A 17,746-nucleotide genomic window follows, 5' to 3' on the forward strand; every position below is an offset into this window, starting at 1 on the left:
TATTACTGGTACTTTATGCAGTGATAGAACTAAATATCTGCAGTGTGTAAGTATTTAAAAAAGCAAGGGCTCACTATTTTTTAAATTATTTCATTAATATGCTTTTATTGCTCTTTATCATCGTTACTGATGAGAAATACATATGGTCTGAAAGAGCTTTAAATAAGAATAGACAATCTTAAATAGCTTCCCTTAGCAAACACAATAGGCCTGAGGTCTTGCCCCCAGCATTCACAACATGTCAGTAGTGGACTAGACTCACCATCAACATGAACTCCCTCCGAAGTTAACTCCATGATTCCCAAACATCCCACAAAGTCTTCTGAGCAGTACTGGAATTGCCTGCCACAGCTCCATGGCAATACACAAAGGCAAAATCAGAGCAGATCTGTTGTCTAGTTGCAAACACAGATGAGTGCTCGGAAGCAGTTGGGCAGGAGTGGGCAAGTGTGCCTTTTTTCAGGGTGACAGTAGTATCCCATCTCACTCATCTGCTCAGGTTTAGCACCTTCTGCAATGCTGGCCACAGACACATTGCTGAACTACATTCTTCAGCCTCCCTGAGCTTAACAAGCCTTCTAAAATAAGGCTAAAAGTTTGAAGAGTCTAATTTGCCGTGTGGAGGTTAAAAGCTTATTTTCTTGCTCGGAATTATGAGTTGTTTCCATATATAGAAAAAGGTTTCCTTTCTCACACATGAATATAATAACCACAGAGATCCATATCCCCTTTGAACAGCCTTTCACATCGTCATGCACATTCCCCAGTCTTCCATGTTCACAGAAAATTAACTGATTTAAACATTTCTCATGCCAAACTTGTATCTCTCAAACCTTGTCCACCCTGTTGTCCTGTGACAGGCAGTCCCTCTCCCTCACTTCCAGCAGTCTGTCCTGCCCACACATCCCAGACCCACGCTTTGCTCAACCCTTTTCATCAGAGACACTGCTACACCTCCAACCCCACAACCACACCCCAAGTCTCAGCCATAACTCAATTTAAGCCCCTGTCTTGTAGCAGGGCTTGGAGGATCCACCCACCACAGGCAGGATGAGAGCCAGTATCTGTACCAGACAGTGGTTCCTGTGAAGATCAGTAGATTAGTTGGAATCTCGGATCCATGGTAAATTAGCCTTATGAACAGCTTAGGGTGTAGGATGTACTGTCAGAGGACTTGGGCTGTTTGAAACGAGGCTCACACACTCCTGTTGGAACACCCGTGCTGCCTGACCTGAACTGGTGCTACAGGCCCCACGCCAATGCACTAACAGGATCAGTGTAATCTGCTATCTTCAAATGGCATACACAACATCCTAAGCCAGAAAGCTTTTCAGGTTTTATTTCTGCTGCCAGACACAACAGCAAACCCATTCCACTTAAGGCAGATTTATTATTAGAGCTACCAAATACCACCAGGCCTTTGCACTCCAGACCCTCCTCTAGACCTGCCAGCTTTACAGACCTAGAAACCCAGTCAGTCTCCTGCTTTGGGAAACCAGAGGCAGTGTGATCCCCACATCTAATCTTTCTTTCCCTTTGATCATTTGTCCTTTACAACCCTTACAGCTCCTTATGGCTCTTATGAAATCAGCCCTCAAAGCCAGGCAGCACACCTGGCAGGATTCAGCAGTCATACGTGCCCATCAGCCCCTCCTGCTCCAGAACCAGCCCCTCTGGAGATACCAGCACAAGGACTCCAGCGCATCTGGGATCACGTTAACATGACAGTGACCTACACATAGTTCCTGCAACCTGCCAACAAACCAAGCCCACATGCTACTGTGTCCACGTCCTAACTACAATCATTATGGTTTTATAGCAATTCTATGAACTCAAAAAACTTAACACTAGTATTTTACCTCTGTTCCCTTGGTTAGGATTGGGAAGGAACTTAAGTTGTGTCAGTAAGCAAGTTACCAGTGCTATCTCTCTGATGTTGATCTCTAAATCCAGAGTAAACTGCTCCATTTGTTTTTCATCCCTCTCCACGACTAGTTTTAAAATCCAGTATCCCATGGTATGATCTAGGAAGTGTCACTGTTGTGTTATCTGAACCTTATTCCTGTTTTACCCTCTAGTATTGTCAGAAAGGATTTCTCTCTGTTTTATTTCTCTCAGTACATTTAAGGTTTTTAAAGATACTTATCTTACATCCACGAGAGCTGAAGTCACGTGCCCAGTTTCAGCATTTGAGGTTAACTGCCAGTCAGTCACCTTGAGCTTCCTTTGTAGTCAAGGGAAATAATTAGGCACCTTGGGAGGCTGATTCAACTCATTCTGATACTTATCTAACACAAAGCAGATGAATGGAACTGTGAGGCCGTGTATTTCTTTCCACTGGATACAAAGGGACTCAAAGGGAAAAATATATTTGAATGTTTAACTGTAGGCTTTTAAATCAAGCAAAACTAATGTCTAGCCCAATGTTGTTCTTGAGCTTTCCTCTTGAATGCCAATAGCTGAGCATTTTAATATGTGATACATATGGAACACAAACACATGAAAGCTGTTGCAGTCACTGCCACTAAGGATACTGATGAACAATAAAAATAATTTTCTAATGTCAAAGGGGGAGAGTATTTCACTAACATCCTGTTTTGGATAACATCTCCTTTTGCTCCATCTCATGTGAAAGGTTTAAAAGCTCTGAGCATCACCTTTTATTAAATATTTTTCCCAGAGATGTTTTCTTTCTTACTAAAACAAATTAACATGTTCACATGTTCATTAACAGAGACAAAAGCCAATTACAAAATGAGGAACATTCTGGAATGGGAAATAATACTTATTTTTGTTATAACCCAAAGAATAAACAGGCATCACTAAGTAGAAGTCAGTGTTTTATTCAAACCGCAAACCAATCCAGAAAATTACATACATGCAAAACATGGCATGCTGTACAAAAAAACAATGTTGAAATCATCAATATTTCAACTTCTCCCCAGTTTGAAAAGACTGTCCCAGGAACGTAACTGCTTGACAAAAAACTACAGTTCTGAGAATATCTAGGATTCATAACCTAATCTAATCAGAAGGAAAACACATTTAGTACATGGGATGGGAGCCACCACCCCTCGAGCCCGGCACAGCCTGATGGTGCAGATGTATCCCCCTCCAGCAGTCTGGCCCTGCAGTGCTGAAGTCAATAGGAGCTTTGTGAATCATTTCAGTGGAAAAAGATTCTGTGATAACACAGACCTCCGAGAGAAGGGCAGCAGTCCTTCCTGTATGAGTAAAGACAGAACACTGACGCATGTACAAAGCGCAAAGGAAGAATAGATGAGGTGGATACAGTTGAGCTCCTTCAAAATGAAAACATACCCTAGAGCATCTCACACATGTCCTTTTCCAGCCAGAGAAGATCTCTTCTTTGAAGAAATATATCCAAACCACTCTCACGCTAAGGCTTCCTACGGCTGAGTAAAATTAAGTCGATAGGAGAAAGAAGATTAAGAAATCCTTCAACTCTAATAATTTAAACTATCAAATCATATCTTAATTAAGTGCCTATCCAGTAAGCACTTAAAATCTTTCTGAACTTAACGAAGAAATAAAAATGTAGCATGATGCTGTTTTACATATCTTAATATATTTAGGCTACTGTAGTTCTAATTATTTTGAATGCTCAGAAGATAGGTGTGATTTTGTGTGAATGTGTGCTCATGCAAGCACAGTTCTAAAAATTCATACTACAAAAAAACATTCAGGGAGAATCTTGTAAAACTTAATGAAAATTTAGTACAACAGGGCAATTAAGTATTTTTTAAAAACTATATGTATCCTCTTAAATGAAGATATTCTGATATCAGATAAACAGAAAGTATGATTTGAGATAATTTTTCTGCAATGCATTTTCCACTGCAAAAACACTATACTTCTCAAGCAACATTATTTTCTTTTAAAATATGTTATTTTGAAATTAGAAATCAGACTCAAAAAGTGCAAAGATGATTGATTTCATAAGTTTCACTTGTTTACAAAACTATCTATTATCATACAAAATTTTATCAAAATCAAGTAAAAATTACATGTTCTCAAACTGAATTCTTCAGGAATCCCTCAGCTGACCATTTTTTCCAGTACTGTTACCATGGTAGGATGTGATCATCTCTACCATGTCTCCAAGACAATGAAAAGCGAACAGTTTCAGCACAGAGCACATTAAAGAAACAGCCTGATTTCATTTCTCTGAACTGCCTGTGTGAGGAACCAATTGCCACCTTCCCCAGAAAAAAAATCAACATTAAAAAAAATTTCCTAGGTTATGCCTCATTACCCACCACTGCATTCAAAATCCAAAAAGGATAAAAAGGGAGACTCCAGCAGTGCTGTCCTGGAAAACTGGTTTTTTTCCCTAAGAGTATACTTTTAATGGCAGGTCATTAAGAATTTGGGAAAGCAAATTGACTCCCTTTATCAGATTAGGCTTATGAGGAAAGAAAAGCCCCAAATACTATACAATTCAGCCATATCTATTTCCTACTCCCACCATTCTACTTTTGGTGATGTCTGTAGCACAGCACAAAAGATAAGAAAGGGCCAGTTTCAATCACTAACAGTGTTTTCTTCTGGTGAAACATTTAGTTGTAACTAAGCATTCAGGGCCTTGTTTGGTAAAGCATTTCCTTTCATCTCATCAGAAAGTGCTTAACCCACTCACCAAGGAAAGCAACATAAAGGTTTCTACTCAATTTGGCTACAAATCACATCTGTCACACACAGACATACAATATAATAATCCATCCCCACTTCATAGGAAACTTTCCCATAGAACAAGCAAACTTCATGAAAACAAAGACTGTCAATGACAGAACACAGTTCACACTTCTACTGGAAAAATAATGTTAATTAATAGTGATTGAAATAATTTTTAATATCCTGATTTCTTTTTGTACTGGTTTTGGCTGGGATAATTTTCTTCAGAGTTGCAAGGAGGGGGGGCAGGTTTTAATTTTGTGCTGGCAAGAGTTGATAACACACCGTTGTTCTCATTATTGCTGAGCAGTGCTTGCACTGGGTCAAGACCTTTTCCTGTTCCTCATTCCATCCCACCAGTGAGAAGACTGGGGGTGCACAAGAAGCTGGGAGAAGACAAGCCAGAATACCTGAGCCCAGCTGACCACAGAGATATTCCATCCCACAGCACAACACAAAGAACTGGGGAAAGAAGGAGGCAGGGGAAGGGAGGACATTCAGAGCTTCTTCCCAAATCACAAGGTATCCCTGCCTTCCTGGGGATGGTTGAACACCTGACTGTCCATGGGAACTGATGGGTGAACCCCTTGTTTTGCTTTGCTTGCATGTGCAGCTTCTGGTTTCCCTATTAGACTGTCTCAATCTCAGCCCAGGAGTTCTTTCATTTTTTTCAATTCTCTCCCCCATTCCACCAGGAGGCAGTCAACTGCACTGGGCTGAACTGCCAGCTGGGGATAAACCACAGCACTTTTACAGTTTAAATAAAACTTTCCTAATTACTGGGAAAATGTACAAATTAACTTGTAAAGTAATGAAATACACAAAGATAAAGGTAGCTGTTAGAATCAAGTCAAGCATTTCAATATTACATTTGTTCTTAAGAATTTAAAATTTCTCGAATCAACTCTTGGCTTTCTTTTCTAAAAACTATGGATGGAAGAACAACTCAGGTCATTGCTTTTTTATTTAATGAAAGAAAAATAACCTCAATTCTTTAACTTTTGTAGGCTATCCTACCATTTAATAAAAAAAGAATAAACACAAAGCAAGAAAAATACAATAAATAATAGCAGTTCTTTTAACTATGGGTATGACAACCTGTCAGGCTGCCCTACCGGGCCTTGATGAAAAGGGTTTCATCAGGAGTTGCAAGACAATTGTCCTGCTCAGTAACAGTCTCTACTGTGCCTGAAGCAGACACAATTACCATTGTTTTAGCTGCTGAAAGAGCTTTCTCCTTCTCTGCAATGGCAGCACAGACTGCCACAATTTCATCACTTTCAAAGTCATAGTCTGGGATCGACTCTTGTACAAGCTCTTTTCCTTTTGCCAGTGCTTGCACTGACTCAGTCTTTGTGGCCTTCTGCTGCTCCTGTAGTTTTCTTGCCCAGGAAAGGTCTTCATTCCATACTTCAGGGTTCATTGGAAACATGTGTAAGGATACCTGGAAGCTTCGGATTGCCTATAAGCAGAACAGGGAAGAAATAAAGATGGGAGACTTTAAAGCCCAGCTTTCTCATAAAAATTCACAACAACAAAAAAATTATGTATATCATTTAAGCAAAGCTCAAAGCCATTTAATTCCCGTCTTTATTGGAGCAATACTCCCTTGTCTTGGTTCAATAGAAGCCTCACCCCCAAACAATTGTGTCTGAAAGGACAAAATGCATCAATAAACTTGGTACCTGGCAACAAGGGCACAAATAACGAGTTCATCCATGAAAAACAATATTGTAATTAAAAAGGTAAAAGGAAAAACAATTTTTTTGATTGTTCCCTATTCTACTTCTCTCTCATCATCAGATGTAGGTAAAGGCAAAAGCAGAAAGATATGGTTTAAAAACACAGAGAAAAGGGATGACTGGAGTTTGAAGTATAATTGATTTTGCTGCCTTTAAATTACAATGCAGTGGTTTCATATTCAGACCTAACACTACACTATTAATACTAGCCACATGGCAAATAGTTTCTGTAACAGGTATGTGTTTAAAAAACACATAAGTAAATGCTCAGAAGAAGCCAAATAAACTCCAAGCTTCAAGAGCTGCTCTAAGAAAGAATTTCCATAATCTTATAAACAATGTAATATTAGTAGAAGTGTAGTTAGTAATGCTTCTTTCTTTCAGTTCAACTGTGAAAGTACTCACAAACAGAAATCCTCAACAGAGAAGTTGTGCAGTTAAAAACAAAGAAATGTGACCATCTAAAGTAAGAAGAGGTCGCTACAATACTAGAAAAAAGCTACACCAAGAATTTCAACTGTATTGTCTTTTAGTTATATTAACAGTGATCACAGCTGAACCTACCTCCTCAAAATTAGGTACATGTACACAAAAGCATGAGTGTATTTCACATTTATATGCAGTTATGAAAATGTGTCACCTCACTGACCAAACTCTTTTATGACATGTACAGAAGCCCTCCTGTAAGATGGGGAAAATGCGACGATATGGATTGGGATGATATTTGGGAAGAGTTCTGGTAACTTGAATATTAAAACTTTAAAGACATCACTGGAAATCACAGCTTACATAATCTGTTGTAGTTTATAAATACTCGAAGCATGCCAAATAATTTGGAAAATCACAACTTTTCTTCTGCACTGACAGAAACTGATAGTTCATCCTTCTGATGGCATGTCCACCCATATGGACACTATATGATGGGAACTCAGAAGAAAAAGATACAAAATCAGATTTAAGAAATGCTGCCTATGCTATTAGTATTACTGTCGTTTTAGGAGGCAGCTTTTCAATTCCAGATGGGGGAAAAAAAAAGCTTGATTATTGGTCCACAGCCAGTTCTGAAGTGTAGGAGCACGTTCAGCTTTAAACGGAAGAACTGAAGTTTAGCTGTTGTAAAACAGTGTCACTTTATTCAACTTTGCTAGCTTTTAATTTTCAGGGGCATGCGAACAACAAGTAAACACCAAATGCTCTTTTTTGCATTTCAGTTGAAAACAAAATATAAACAACCACCATCTGCTTTCAGGCTTTCCATGAAAGAAGTCCCCTAATTAAAACCTGTCTATATAGTTATGTTCATACACAATAAATAACATTTGGTAAGCATGAAAGCTGCTTTGATGATTCACACAATACAGCATAAAAAGATCATCTTAGTAAATCTATTAGAAAAGAGTTTTTGTGCTTGACATTTTTATGAATAAATAACAAAATATTAAAGTAATTTTTTTAAGTGCTGCAAAAGATCAGAGGGATTAATTTTAAAGCAGTAATGTAAAACTGAAAAATACACACTTGTCATCCATTTAAAATTTTATGCCACTGGAACAGCACCCAAAGCCACTATTATATATATACACTAGTATATTTCAAGACTCCTCATGACATTTCTCTCCTTCAAACAAGGGAAAAAATTCCCATCCTTTCAAGTATTTTCACTGTAGTTTAATTGTTTCTATGGTATAACCTCAATGGCAATTTTTATTTTTTTTTTCTTTTCACTTTAAGCTGCCATCTTGAACTTTTCTGTGTAATTTTCTGTTCAGATTATTTCTACTTTTCAAGAAAAAAATTCTCTCCAGAAATTTCATCAGAAGTAATTCTGATACCTTACAAAATGAGGTGAACACAGTATTTTGCACTTCTTACATTTACAAAATTATTCAAAGGTTCTGTTGCTCTCATGTTCTGGAGAAAGTACTTGAAATACAGTAATTTTCAAGATCTGAAAGACTATTTCTGCCTTATGTTTACTGGGATTTGGTTAAGTTACAAATGCATAAAGGTCTTTGTTTACATCTGGTAGATGTGTGTGAGGTATCCTCACTTTCACACTTTCCTTCTTCTCTTTTGAAGAAGTTTGTGTCCTACTTATCCTCCTCTTGTACTTTCCTTTGCTTCAGTGACAGATTTCACAGATGTCATTTTGCACCAATTCCTTTCTTCACAGCCCTCCTTCCTCACATTTTCTGCCCTCACACTTCAGTGCACACCCCTGCAAGGCTGCTGCCTGTCAGACCTCTTACACTCTGCTCTACCAGATGCAAGGATATGAGCAAGGATAACCAAAAAACAGAACCACAAAAATCAATCCCATCCTAGAAATTGATATAGTTAGCCTAAGAAAATAAAGCTTAAGTGTTATCAGTACTTTCACCTTGCGAATCAGGAAAATCCAAAACATTTACTTCTTTATTACCGACTTATACTGCTAAATTACAGGAATTTTAAAACAATGGTCAAATAAACTTTCTCCAACATCCCCGTTTGTCTTATCCTGTGTATCTGATTTAGCTAAAGCTTTCAACTACAAGGTCTTGATGTTGAGAAATGCACTCCTCAAAAGTCCTGAGCACCTGACAAAGGTAACTAACAGGAGGCACCAGCTAAATCAGCCACAAGCACTTGCAAAACCTGAGTACCCCTGGCAGAGATGTATCTGAAAAGGGTATTTAAACTTTTGTAGATTTTCTTGCATTTAGCTTTCTTGACAGAAAATAAAAATCACCTCTGTCTTTTTGTGCATTAAAAGTCGTGAAAATATATTTATGATTTCCAGCAGTGGTCAAAAAAGCAAAAAAGGATAACTCTGTAGTACCTGGACAGGGCAGGACTAACGCAGAACCTTCCTGGGAAAGCTTATAATACTGGCTATTACCTCAGTAACTCATTGGACTGATTAAAACTGCTGAAAATAATTTAACAGAACTCCAATTTAAATGAAAAAGCATGATAACTTTCTCTCTTAACTTAGCATTTCCTAAATACTTTGACTTTTCAGTCAACCACCAATTTCCTTTTTATTACCAAAATATGCTTCTAAATGCTAACATCTGTAAAATGTTAAAATTTATCTCAAATTCAGATTAGTTATGTTAATTAGCTGCTTTCCAATAAACACAGACATTTCTCTCTTTGGGAGTAAAAAACTCCCATCATTATCTAAAAGACCTAAAACTATTTCTTTCAAGAGAGATGAAAGTAAAGGCCTGATCTGAGGATTCATATTGTCAAGGCATAATTCTTTTGACAAAATGTTGTGTCATACTTAGGGACTGCTAAAGCACTAACTACTTAGCAGGAATAGCAGAAACCACATCCTTCAAAACATCAAGCAAAGCCCATGTACAACTGGTATGTATTTACACATCTACCCTCTCAACCTGGTGATCATCAGTATTCCAGATTTGAGAGGGACCCAGAATGGGGTAAAGCTGAAGTCACAGAACCACAGAATGGCCACTGTTGGCCAGGACCTTCTGAGGTCACCTGTGCTGAGCCCCTGCTCAAGCAGGGCCACCAGAACTGACCGCCCATGACCATGTTCATGTCACAGGGCTGATGAACTTCTCCACGGTGGGAGACTCGGTGCTTTCATTCAGTCCTTGATCTTCTTGTGATTAGTTTTGGGGTTTTGTTTTAATATTGCTTTTGTTTGTTTTGGGGTTTTTTTCCTTGATTAATCAAAGCATGGAGCTCACTCTGACTCACGGGAGGAACTGTTCTAATGAAGCTACCAGTGTGAAATTGTTAACTAGTTAAGATGTCATCAGCAGTAAAGGAAATGTAATTTGTAAAACCAAGTATTTGAAATGGAATGAGGGAAATATTGCAAGCCTGACTGTATTTCTACAGTTACTACATTCACATTCCAGGTGTGTTCTGCACATTGATTTGTAGAATTTAAGGAATTTCTGCCTTGACAGAGATAAAGTCCTCCTTGCTTACATTTAAGTATTACTGTTGAATTGAAAAAAAACAACTTTCATAAAAGGTAAATTAAAAGAGACTAATTTACCTCATTCTTTTTGTCCCAAGTTTGACAAAAACTAAATCCAAGCAAATCTTTCCTTCTTTTACTATTACACAGCTCATAATATATAGTAGATTTGTTTGGAAGCAACATTTTAGACCTGGGAAACTTCAAATTAAAATACAGTAAATTGGGTTTTTTTCCTAAGAAAAAATGCATCATTCATTGTGAAGTAATAAAAGTACTCAGACCATTTGGCAGGATGTGGGTAATGAAGACAGATGTTGGTGGGGGGAGAAATGAAACAGAGAAACAGAAAAAGCAGTTTTTGAGAAGAGTATCTCAAAAATCTCAAAAAAAAATAATAAAAAGCTTTACTATTTATGCTTTATTAATTTTTCTTTGCACAAAATATGATAGAGGGAAAAATACGGAAAATCATGCCAATGAAAGACTAGTGGAAAAGGATAAACCACTTGGTCAAGAAGACTCAGTACGTCCAATAACTATGAACCCATTTCTTATTTTAAAACTCCTTCAATCTTAACCTCTTAAGATTCCTTAGAAATTGCTTGGTTCAAAAACAGACAATGAAGATTATTTGCATTTTAGAACAAATCCCCAAGTTCTCTGTATGTGAGAATGTTTTTATCAGAAGGCAGCTAAAGCTACAGTCAGAAAGGCAGTGAAGTATGAACACAGTACCAAAGCACTGGAGACACCACGAGGAGCTTCCACACCTCAGGCTCCCTGTTCAAAGGCAATCAAAAACACTAACAGGGCAAACTAGCTGTGATAACCCCTGCTCCCTCCCTCTCCACCACAGTAAGGTCAATTTGACAATTACAGGAGTACCTAGAGCAGTGTTTCAGATGAATGAAGTGCTTTGATGCAAATCTCTGATTGTTCCCAATTAAAATGCTTTGCATCACCGACTAGTCTCATACATAAATTAGATCCCTTTCTGATTAAGCTCAACAAGGTGCACTCTAAGAGAGCACCTGAAGTGCTACTCTAAAATAAAAAAAAAATTAATATAATATGAACACTAGGTCTCCAGTACTCAAGGTACCCAGTCCCACTGGTGTTTCATGATTTGTCTATGTAGAAAAACCTTATAGGATCTGGTGAATCAACCTGCTGGGTATAACTAGTACAGGTATATTACTATTTATAACAGATATTACAGCAACTGCAGCATTTTTTACAGAATAAACAGCATCAGTTACTTAGGATCCTTGAAGGAAATAAAACTCTAATTTTCCTGAGACTAGTGGATTTAAAATTCTCAGGCATAATTTACAGTGACAGTTTCATACACTTCAAAGGAAAAGATCCAGACAGACCAGACCATCTACCCTTACCTTCTACACCATAAAAGCCATGGAATGTCACCACTGCTGAACTGCAGATATGAATAGATTTATATGAGATATTTCATAATATGGTAGCGCACCAACAAAGGGGGCACACTGCACATCAGCAACACACAGCTTCTGTCTTAGGTTTTATCTAACAGGACTGGAACACCTCCCCTGTGAAAATGGGCTGAGAAGGTTGGGGCTGTTCAGCCTGGAGAAGAGAAGGTTGTGTGGAGACCTCATGGCAACCTGCCAGTATCTGAAGGGGAACTACAGGGAAGCTGGAGAGGGACTCTTTGTCAGGGACAAGGAGTAATGTGTACAAACTGAAATGGGGGAGAATTAGGTATTAGGAAGATATTCTTTACTGTGAAAGTGCTGAGACTCTGGAATTGGTTACCCAGAGAAGGACACCCCATCTCTGGGAATGTTCAAGGCCAGGATGGGGCTTTGAGCAACCTGGTGTAGCAGAAGGTGTCCCTGCCCATTGCACAGTGGGGCTGGAATTAGATATCTTTAAGATTCCCTCCAATCCAAACCATTCTGACTTTAGGTGATTCACAGTGTTTGTATTTTTTTTTGGTTGGTTTGGGGTTTTTAACATTGCTCCTTATTACATTTTAAAAACTAGTTTTGCATGAATTGTTAACCTCCATCAAAAAAAAAAACTATCTTTTTTTAGTTCTTGAAAAATTTGAGACCAAACATTGTAACTTTGCAAAAACACTCTAAACTACCAATGAAATTATTTATCAATGTGTATCAAAACAGCACACAGACACTTCTATTCAAAATACAACCAATATCTTTTTTTCATCTAAGAGGTCATGATGCATTGTTTTTCTAATGGACCTCTATGAATGCCTCTGAATTTGAGAGTCCACCTGTTGTGTTTCCACAGAAAGTAGCAGAAAACTATTATACTCCAGGAAAAAAAATGCACTTCAGCTACTGCAGAGTAGCTCTTTGCTCTCTCATTAAATGAAGAAGCCACCATTTGAGGTCAGGGAGCCAGAGGAAAGCAGGAATGAATACATGTTATTTGCTGCATAAGCAGGACACATGGAAAACAAGACATTAGAATTTTATCAATAGGCATGAATAAAAACTGAATAATCAGCTGATCCCTGGACTTCACGCCACCTTCATCTTTTAAACTATGGTGAATTGCACTGTAGCAGTACAGTGCACACAGAATGTAGTATGTGCAATTATGGCATAATTTTTCTATTACATAAAGCCACCACATAAATATAGTATATGACACAAAAGTCTTGGAGCTAGATAGATCTTCCACAAGTCCAGCAACAAAACCACACAGGAAGTGTTTGTGAAACACAGTAAAGCAGAAGGAACACCAGAGATAAATAATAACAATCTTTTTCCTTGTCTGTGTACAAGTTACCATAAGGATATACAGCAATCTTTGTATTTCTGTACTTTCCTTCTTACACACAATTAATTCTGTTATCCTACCAGTGCTATCTCTCCTAATCCAAGCTGGGCACGTCCCAAAGTCTGCCAGGCATCCCAGGAACGTGGGTTTCTCTGGACAGCCATTTCTGCTGCATGCACTGCTGGGAACATTTCATGTAAAGACATCAGGACCTGTATCAGAAATAGAAAAAGAAGAGGAAGAAAAATAAGCAAAACTGAAAATAAATTCAAGTTTTCTGGGATTACCCAGGCAACAACCACTGTTTCAGCAACTAAGGACTGGATTCATCTTACCTAGCTTTATTTAGTTAAAAGTTAGTTGTCTGACCTCAGATAATCACCCAGACTCATTCCAATCCCCACAGAGAGAAACAGGCATGCTAGAGGATGATTCACCCAAACTATTTAAGCAACCCTATTAGAAGTAGATTAACTGCTTCTGAAGGTGTCTCTCCTTGTCAACAAACCCTACAGCTATAGAAACATAACAGAATACTCAGGAGGACAAACACATGGTGAACTGAACATAGTAAATGTGCAAGTACTGTTGAAAAACTCCTGGACTGTATTTATTTTTTTTTAATAGAGAACTGGAATCTACCATAAACAGTGTGGTACACATGATACAATTATAGAAACAATCCCGGTAACACAGCATGGAAACAGACCTTAACAATGACTGCTGTATTTAGAGAACAAGCATTCTGCAGAGCCTAACTTAGACATGACATCACCTACATTAAGTAAGGAAAAAAGTGGTTTCTGAATGTGAAAATCTCTGTTGCTCAGCAGTTACCACAGGATTCTTCTTCTTGCATCGAATCTCCACAACTAAGGCAATAAATCACAGTTAGCAATGCACAACGTGGCTCAAAGCTTGCCTTATGTTTCCAATACCACCATGAGATTGGCACATCACCTGAAGACCTGCATCACTCTGAGATCATGATTTCAGACACCCACATGCCATGGTGATAGATACCAGTGTAAGAAACAAATGACAACTGCATTCCTGCAGTATGATGAGAATGTCAGCCACAAGGGTTAGACTCATGTGTGGGAAACCACTTTCATCCTAACTGACCACAACTATGATGAATAATATTAGAACACATTAGGACTATTGCTGAAGTTTGAAACAGATTTATTTAACCTTATTGTTCTATGATATATTATATAGATAAATATGAGTATGGCGTAGAGGAGGAGTCAAATGCGATAATCTTGAGTATTTACTCTAATTAACAAATAGTACATATACAGCATAGAGGTGAGCAGCACATTAAAAAGAAGAGGAGGAGGGAAAGGGGAAAGCAAAGATTTACTATAGAAAGAAACCCTGGACTGAAAAAATCAAGAAACAAAGTTTCTGAATAACTCTTTGGATTGATACTTCTGCTGTTCTAGTATGACTAGATTTTTCAGAAGACTAGTCTTATGGCTTCACTTTAATTCCATTCAATGGACTGTACCTTAGAATTCAGCAGTACATAATAATCTTTAGAAAAACCATCTACAGCAGTACATCATCTTCCCTCTTTTTCGTGTTCAACAGTTCTCAATGACTACACCTGAAAAACCACACTGAAAAAGGAATAAAAAACACTCCTAGCACAAAGATTTCCTGTGCACAGATTTGACAAGTGGTGCTCAGTCCTTTTTGGGTAGGGCCACATGGGCCAGAGAAAGCCAAACAGGAACCACATGTGCTGTAGCCTCCCTTGTCACACAGCGTGCCTGTCACATGTTCCATGTGCAGCCACGTCAAGTACGTGTGTATACATATATATATATACACATACACACACTCATTACATATATATATATAGTGTACATATAGTGTATATATAGTGATATAAATGTATTGTGGTAATATTTTATTAGAAAACATTCTTAAAACTAATCCAAAAATTAGGGAAAAAAATTTACAAAGCAGAAAAAACATCTTGAGACTCTCACCCCACGCAAATATATATATGTGTGTTAAAAGCGACTGGAGGGAAAAGTCTCATAGAGATGTTCAGTAAGTGGATTTTCAGGACTTGCTTTATTCCAAGAGATTTATCCTCATTACATGCTTTAAAACAAAAAACGTCCACATCCTATAATAACTTAGTTTAACAGATCTAGCTTTAGATTTTAGAAAAAGTCATACAGGAGAGATTAATTAATTAATTAGAAGAATTAAAAGAAATCAGTGGCAAAAAAACAATTAAACAGCAATTCTCATCAGGAGACTGACCAACTATTAGAAATCCAGGCAGCAGTGTGACCCATCCTGTTCTGCCCACAATATTTTGGAAGTGTTATGAATCTGAGTAAGTTCTGGTTTTAAATGAGCTCAGTGGATTGAGGCTGAATCACTATATATCGACACATGACATGTCCAGTGCAAGTAACCCAATTCCTTTTTCCATCCAGTAAATCATTTCAAAATACAGATGAATTAAATTCATCCTACCCATAAGTAGTTTACATTTATCCATGCCCTAAAGCAATTACCATTGCACCACACGGAAATGTTAATTTGCAATTTAGATTTCTGGAGTTCACACTAATATTTTGAAAGTTTACTCTACACACTACACATCCCAATTTCAGAAAAACAAATTAAAAATAATTGACACTTACTAGGCGATTTGCTATTATCTAAACTTGGGATTCTAAGTCTGGTCATGTCTTAGAAAACTTGTAATTTCTTAAGCAAGACAGATGGGTAGAAATTTATATTATTTCTTCACTGAGTTCACCAATAAGAAAACCTTTAGAAGAGGGGAAGTGGAATGATTTGAAGTGATGGGTTTCATACATAAAAACAAAGAAGAGTCATATCTGAAATCCTGGTCCTGTTCAGTGAATGCAAATTTACAACACAGCATTGTAGGAAACTAGATTCTCATGCAGCTGATGACAAAACATCCAAAAAAATTATTAAAAGGAACTTGATCTGATGATTTACATTTGAATTTATTTGTTTCTAAAATACATATAAAAAAACCTGTATTGTCTACTTTAAAAATTCCATCATAGCTGCATGGTTATCTGAGATCTGAGGTGCAAGTGTCACAAGACAAACAACACAAACCAGGTGACTTCTCAGGAGTGGTACTGAACAGCAGCAAGTCTTGCTCCCATGAGAGTTTTGTTACATAACAAGTATCAAGTCCTTTGATACCCTTCTTCATCCAACAACGTCCCACATGGTCCAGTAATCAAATGTTAAGATAAAAAATCAAAGAATATGTCAAAGTCTGTTCCTCCATCTTTGTAATTCAAAGCTTTAACAAACTAATCCAGTCAATATTTAAGAAATTCAGCCCACAATTAATTTCAACCAGTCTCAGTGGCTGCATTAATAGAAGCAGTTTTTTTACATTCCTTTGAATATACTAACAATAATACTTACCTAACATCAGAATCAACATTACTTTGCTGTTGCTGGGTCTTTTTAAAAGATTTTTGGTTTTCAACAAAAATTCAGAAATGAACTTCCATAAACATTTACTTTCCAGTCATTGTTCTTGCAATGAGGAAGCAGCTCAGGCTGGTTATGAAGTATCAAGCATGCATACTGACAGATCTTGCATGCAAAGAAAAGTGCACCCCTAACCTCTCAAAAACCATAAAAATCTGTTTTTAAATGAATTAAAGAGTAGCTGAGAGCAATGGGGAAAATATCATCAAATTTTATGGGTTTTTGAAGCAATTGAGAAATTCCTCAGCTCCCATGCCCTGTGATTTTCTGGAAATACACTTATTTCAAGTATCTTTGACAACTAGGAACTTTAAACACTATTTCTGCTCTTCAGAAGTACTGAAAGACATTGGTCCTATATCTATTAAAATAGAGATCTTTAAGAACTCACCATAAACATTTACAGATTCCTACAATGCCATTATCATATTTATCTGAGCTGCATATTAAACAATGCGGTATTGAAAATGTTACATTTGCTGTTGAGAAAGGAAATACTAAAGAATTGAGAAGCTGATGTATAACCCAACATAAGGTTATCCGAATAAATGTAAGGATATATGACAGATACTCAAGCCTGTGCAAAAAAACCCACTTCATTCTCCAGTGTTAATTCTCAGAGTTACTTCACAAATCAAGACATTTTTGAACTGATAGAAAATTAATACAGACCATAAAGAATCTTTGCATATTGAACAAAGTCATTTCTAACATCAATCTCCTATAGTATGTGAGACATATACCAAGACATGGGGATTTTTTATAGACCCAGTGCTGGTCAAGACCTTGCTGAAGTTGGTGTACAGTTCTTCCAAAGCACTTTCACAGAGCTCCACAGTAATATCTGCAGTATTTGTGACTGAAATAATACAGTCAGCTCTAAGGTAGCATCCTTTAAATATTGGCTACAAAATTTTTTGAATGAATTATGTATTCCTATTTCAGCAAAAGTGGATTTCTACAGCTCACAACATGCTGATAGAAATACAAAGGTATCATATTACCCATTCTACTAAACAGCTTCCAGTAAGCATGTCATACTGCAAAAAAATCTGCAATA

At 37.4% G+C, this 17,746-nt stretch overlaps 1 protein-coding gene across 4 annotated transcripts in view; it reads right to left on the bottom strand.

Moving 5' to 3' along the window:
• Positions 1 to 2,823: 2,823 nt before the first annotated feature.
• TTC33 (tetratricopeptide repeat domain 33) overlaps positions 2,824 to 17,746 on the bottom strand; it is a 42,102-nt gene continuing 27,179 nt past the window's right edge. For 3 of the 4 annotated variants that reach the window (XM_015652904.3, XM_015652903.2, XM_033520606.1), the window contains exons 4-5: positions 13,251 to 13,382; positions 5,774 to 6,157 (exon numbers count right to left, since the gene is read on the bottom strand). In XM_015652904.3, coding sequence (XP_015508390.1) covers positions 5,807 to 6,157; positions 13,251 to 13,382 — 483 coding nt within the window. In that variant the 3' untranslated portion in view covers positions 5,774 to 5,806. Of the gene's footprint in view, positions 6,158 to 13,250; positions 13,383 to 17,746 lie in introns of all 4 variants that reach the window. The other variant, XM_015652905.2, reaches the window with a different exon arrangement.

Source organism: Parus major, chromosome Z (assembly GCF_001522545.3).
Source record: "Parus major isolate Abel chromosome Z, Parus_major1.1, whole genome shotgun sequence".
Taxonomy (NCBI): Eukaryota; Metazoa; Chordata; class Aves; order Passeriformes; family Paridae; genus Parus; species Parus major.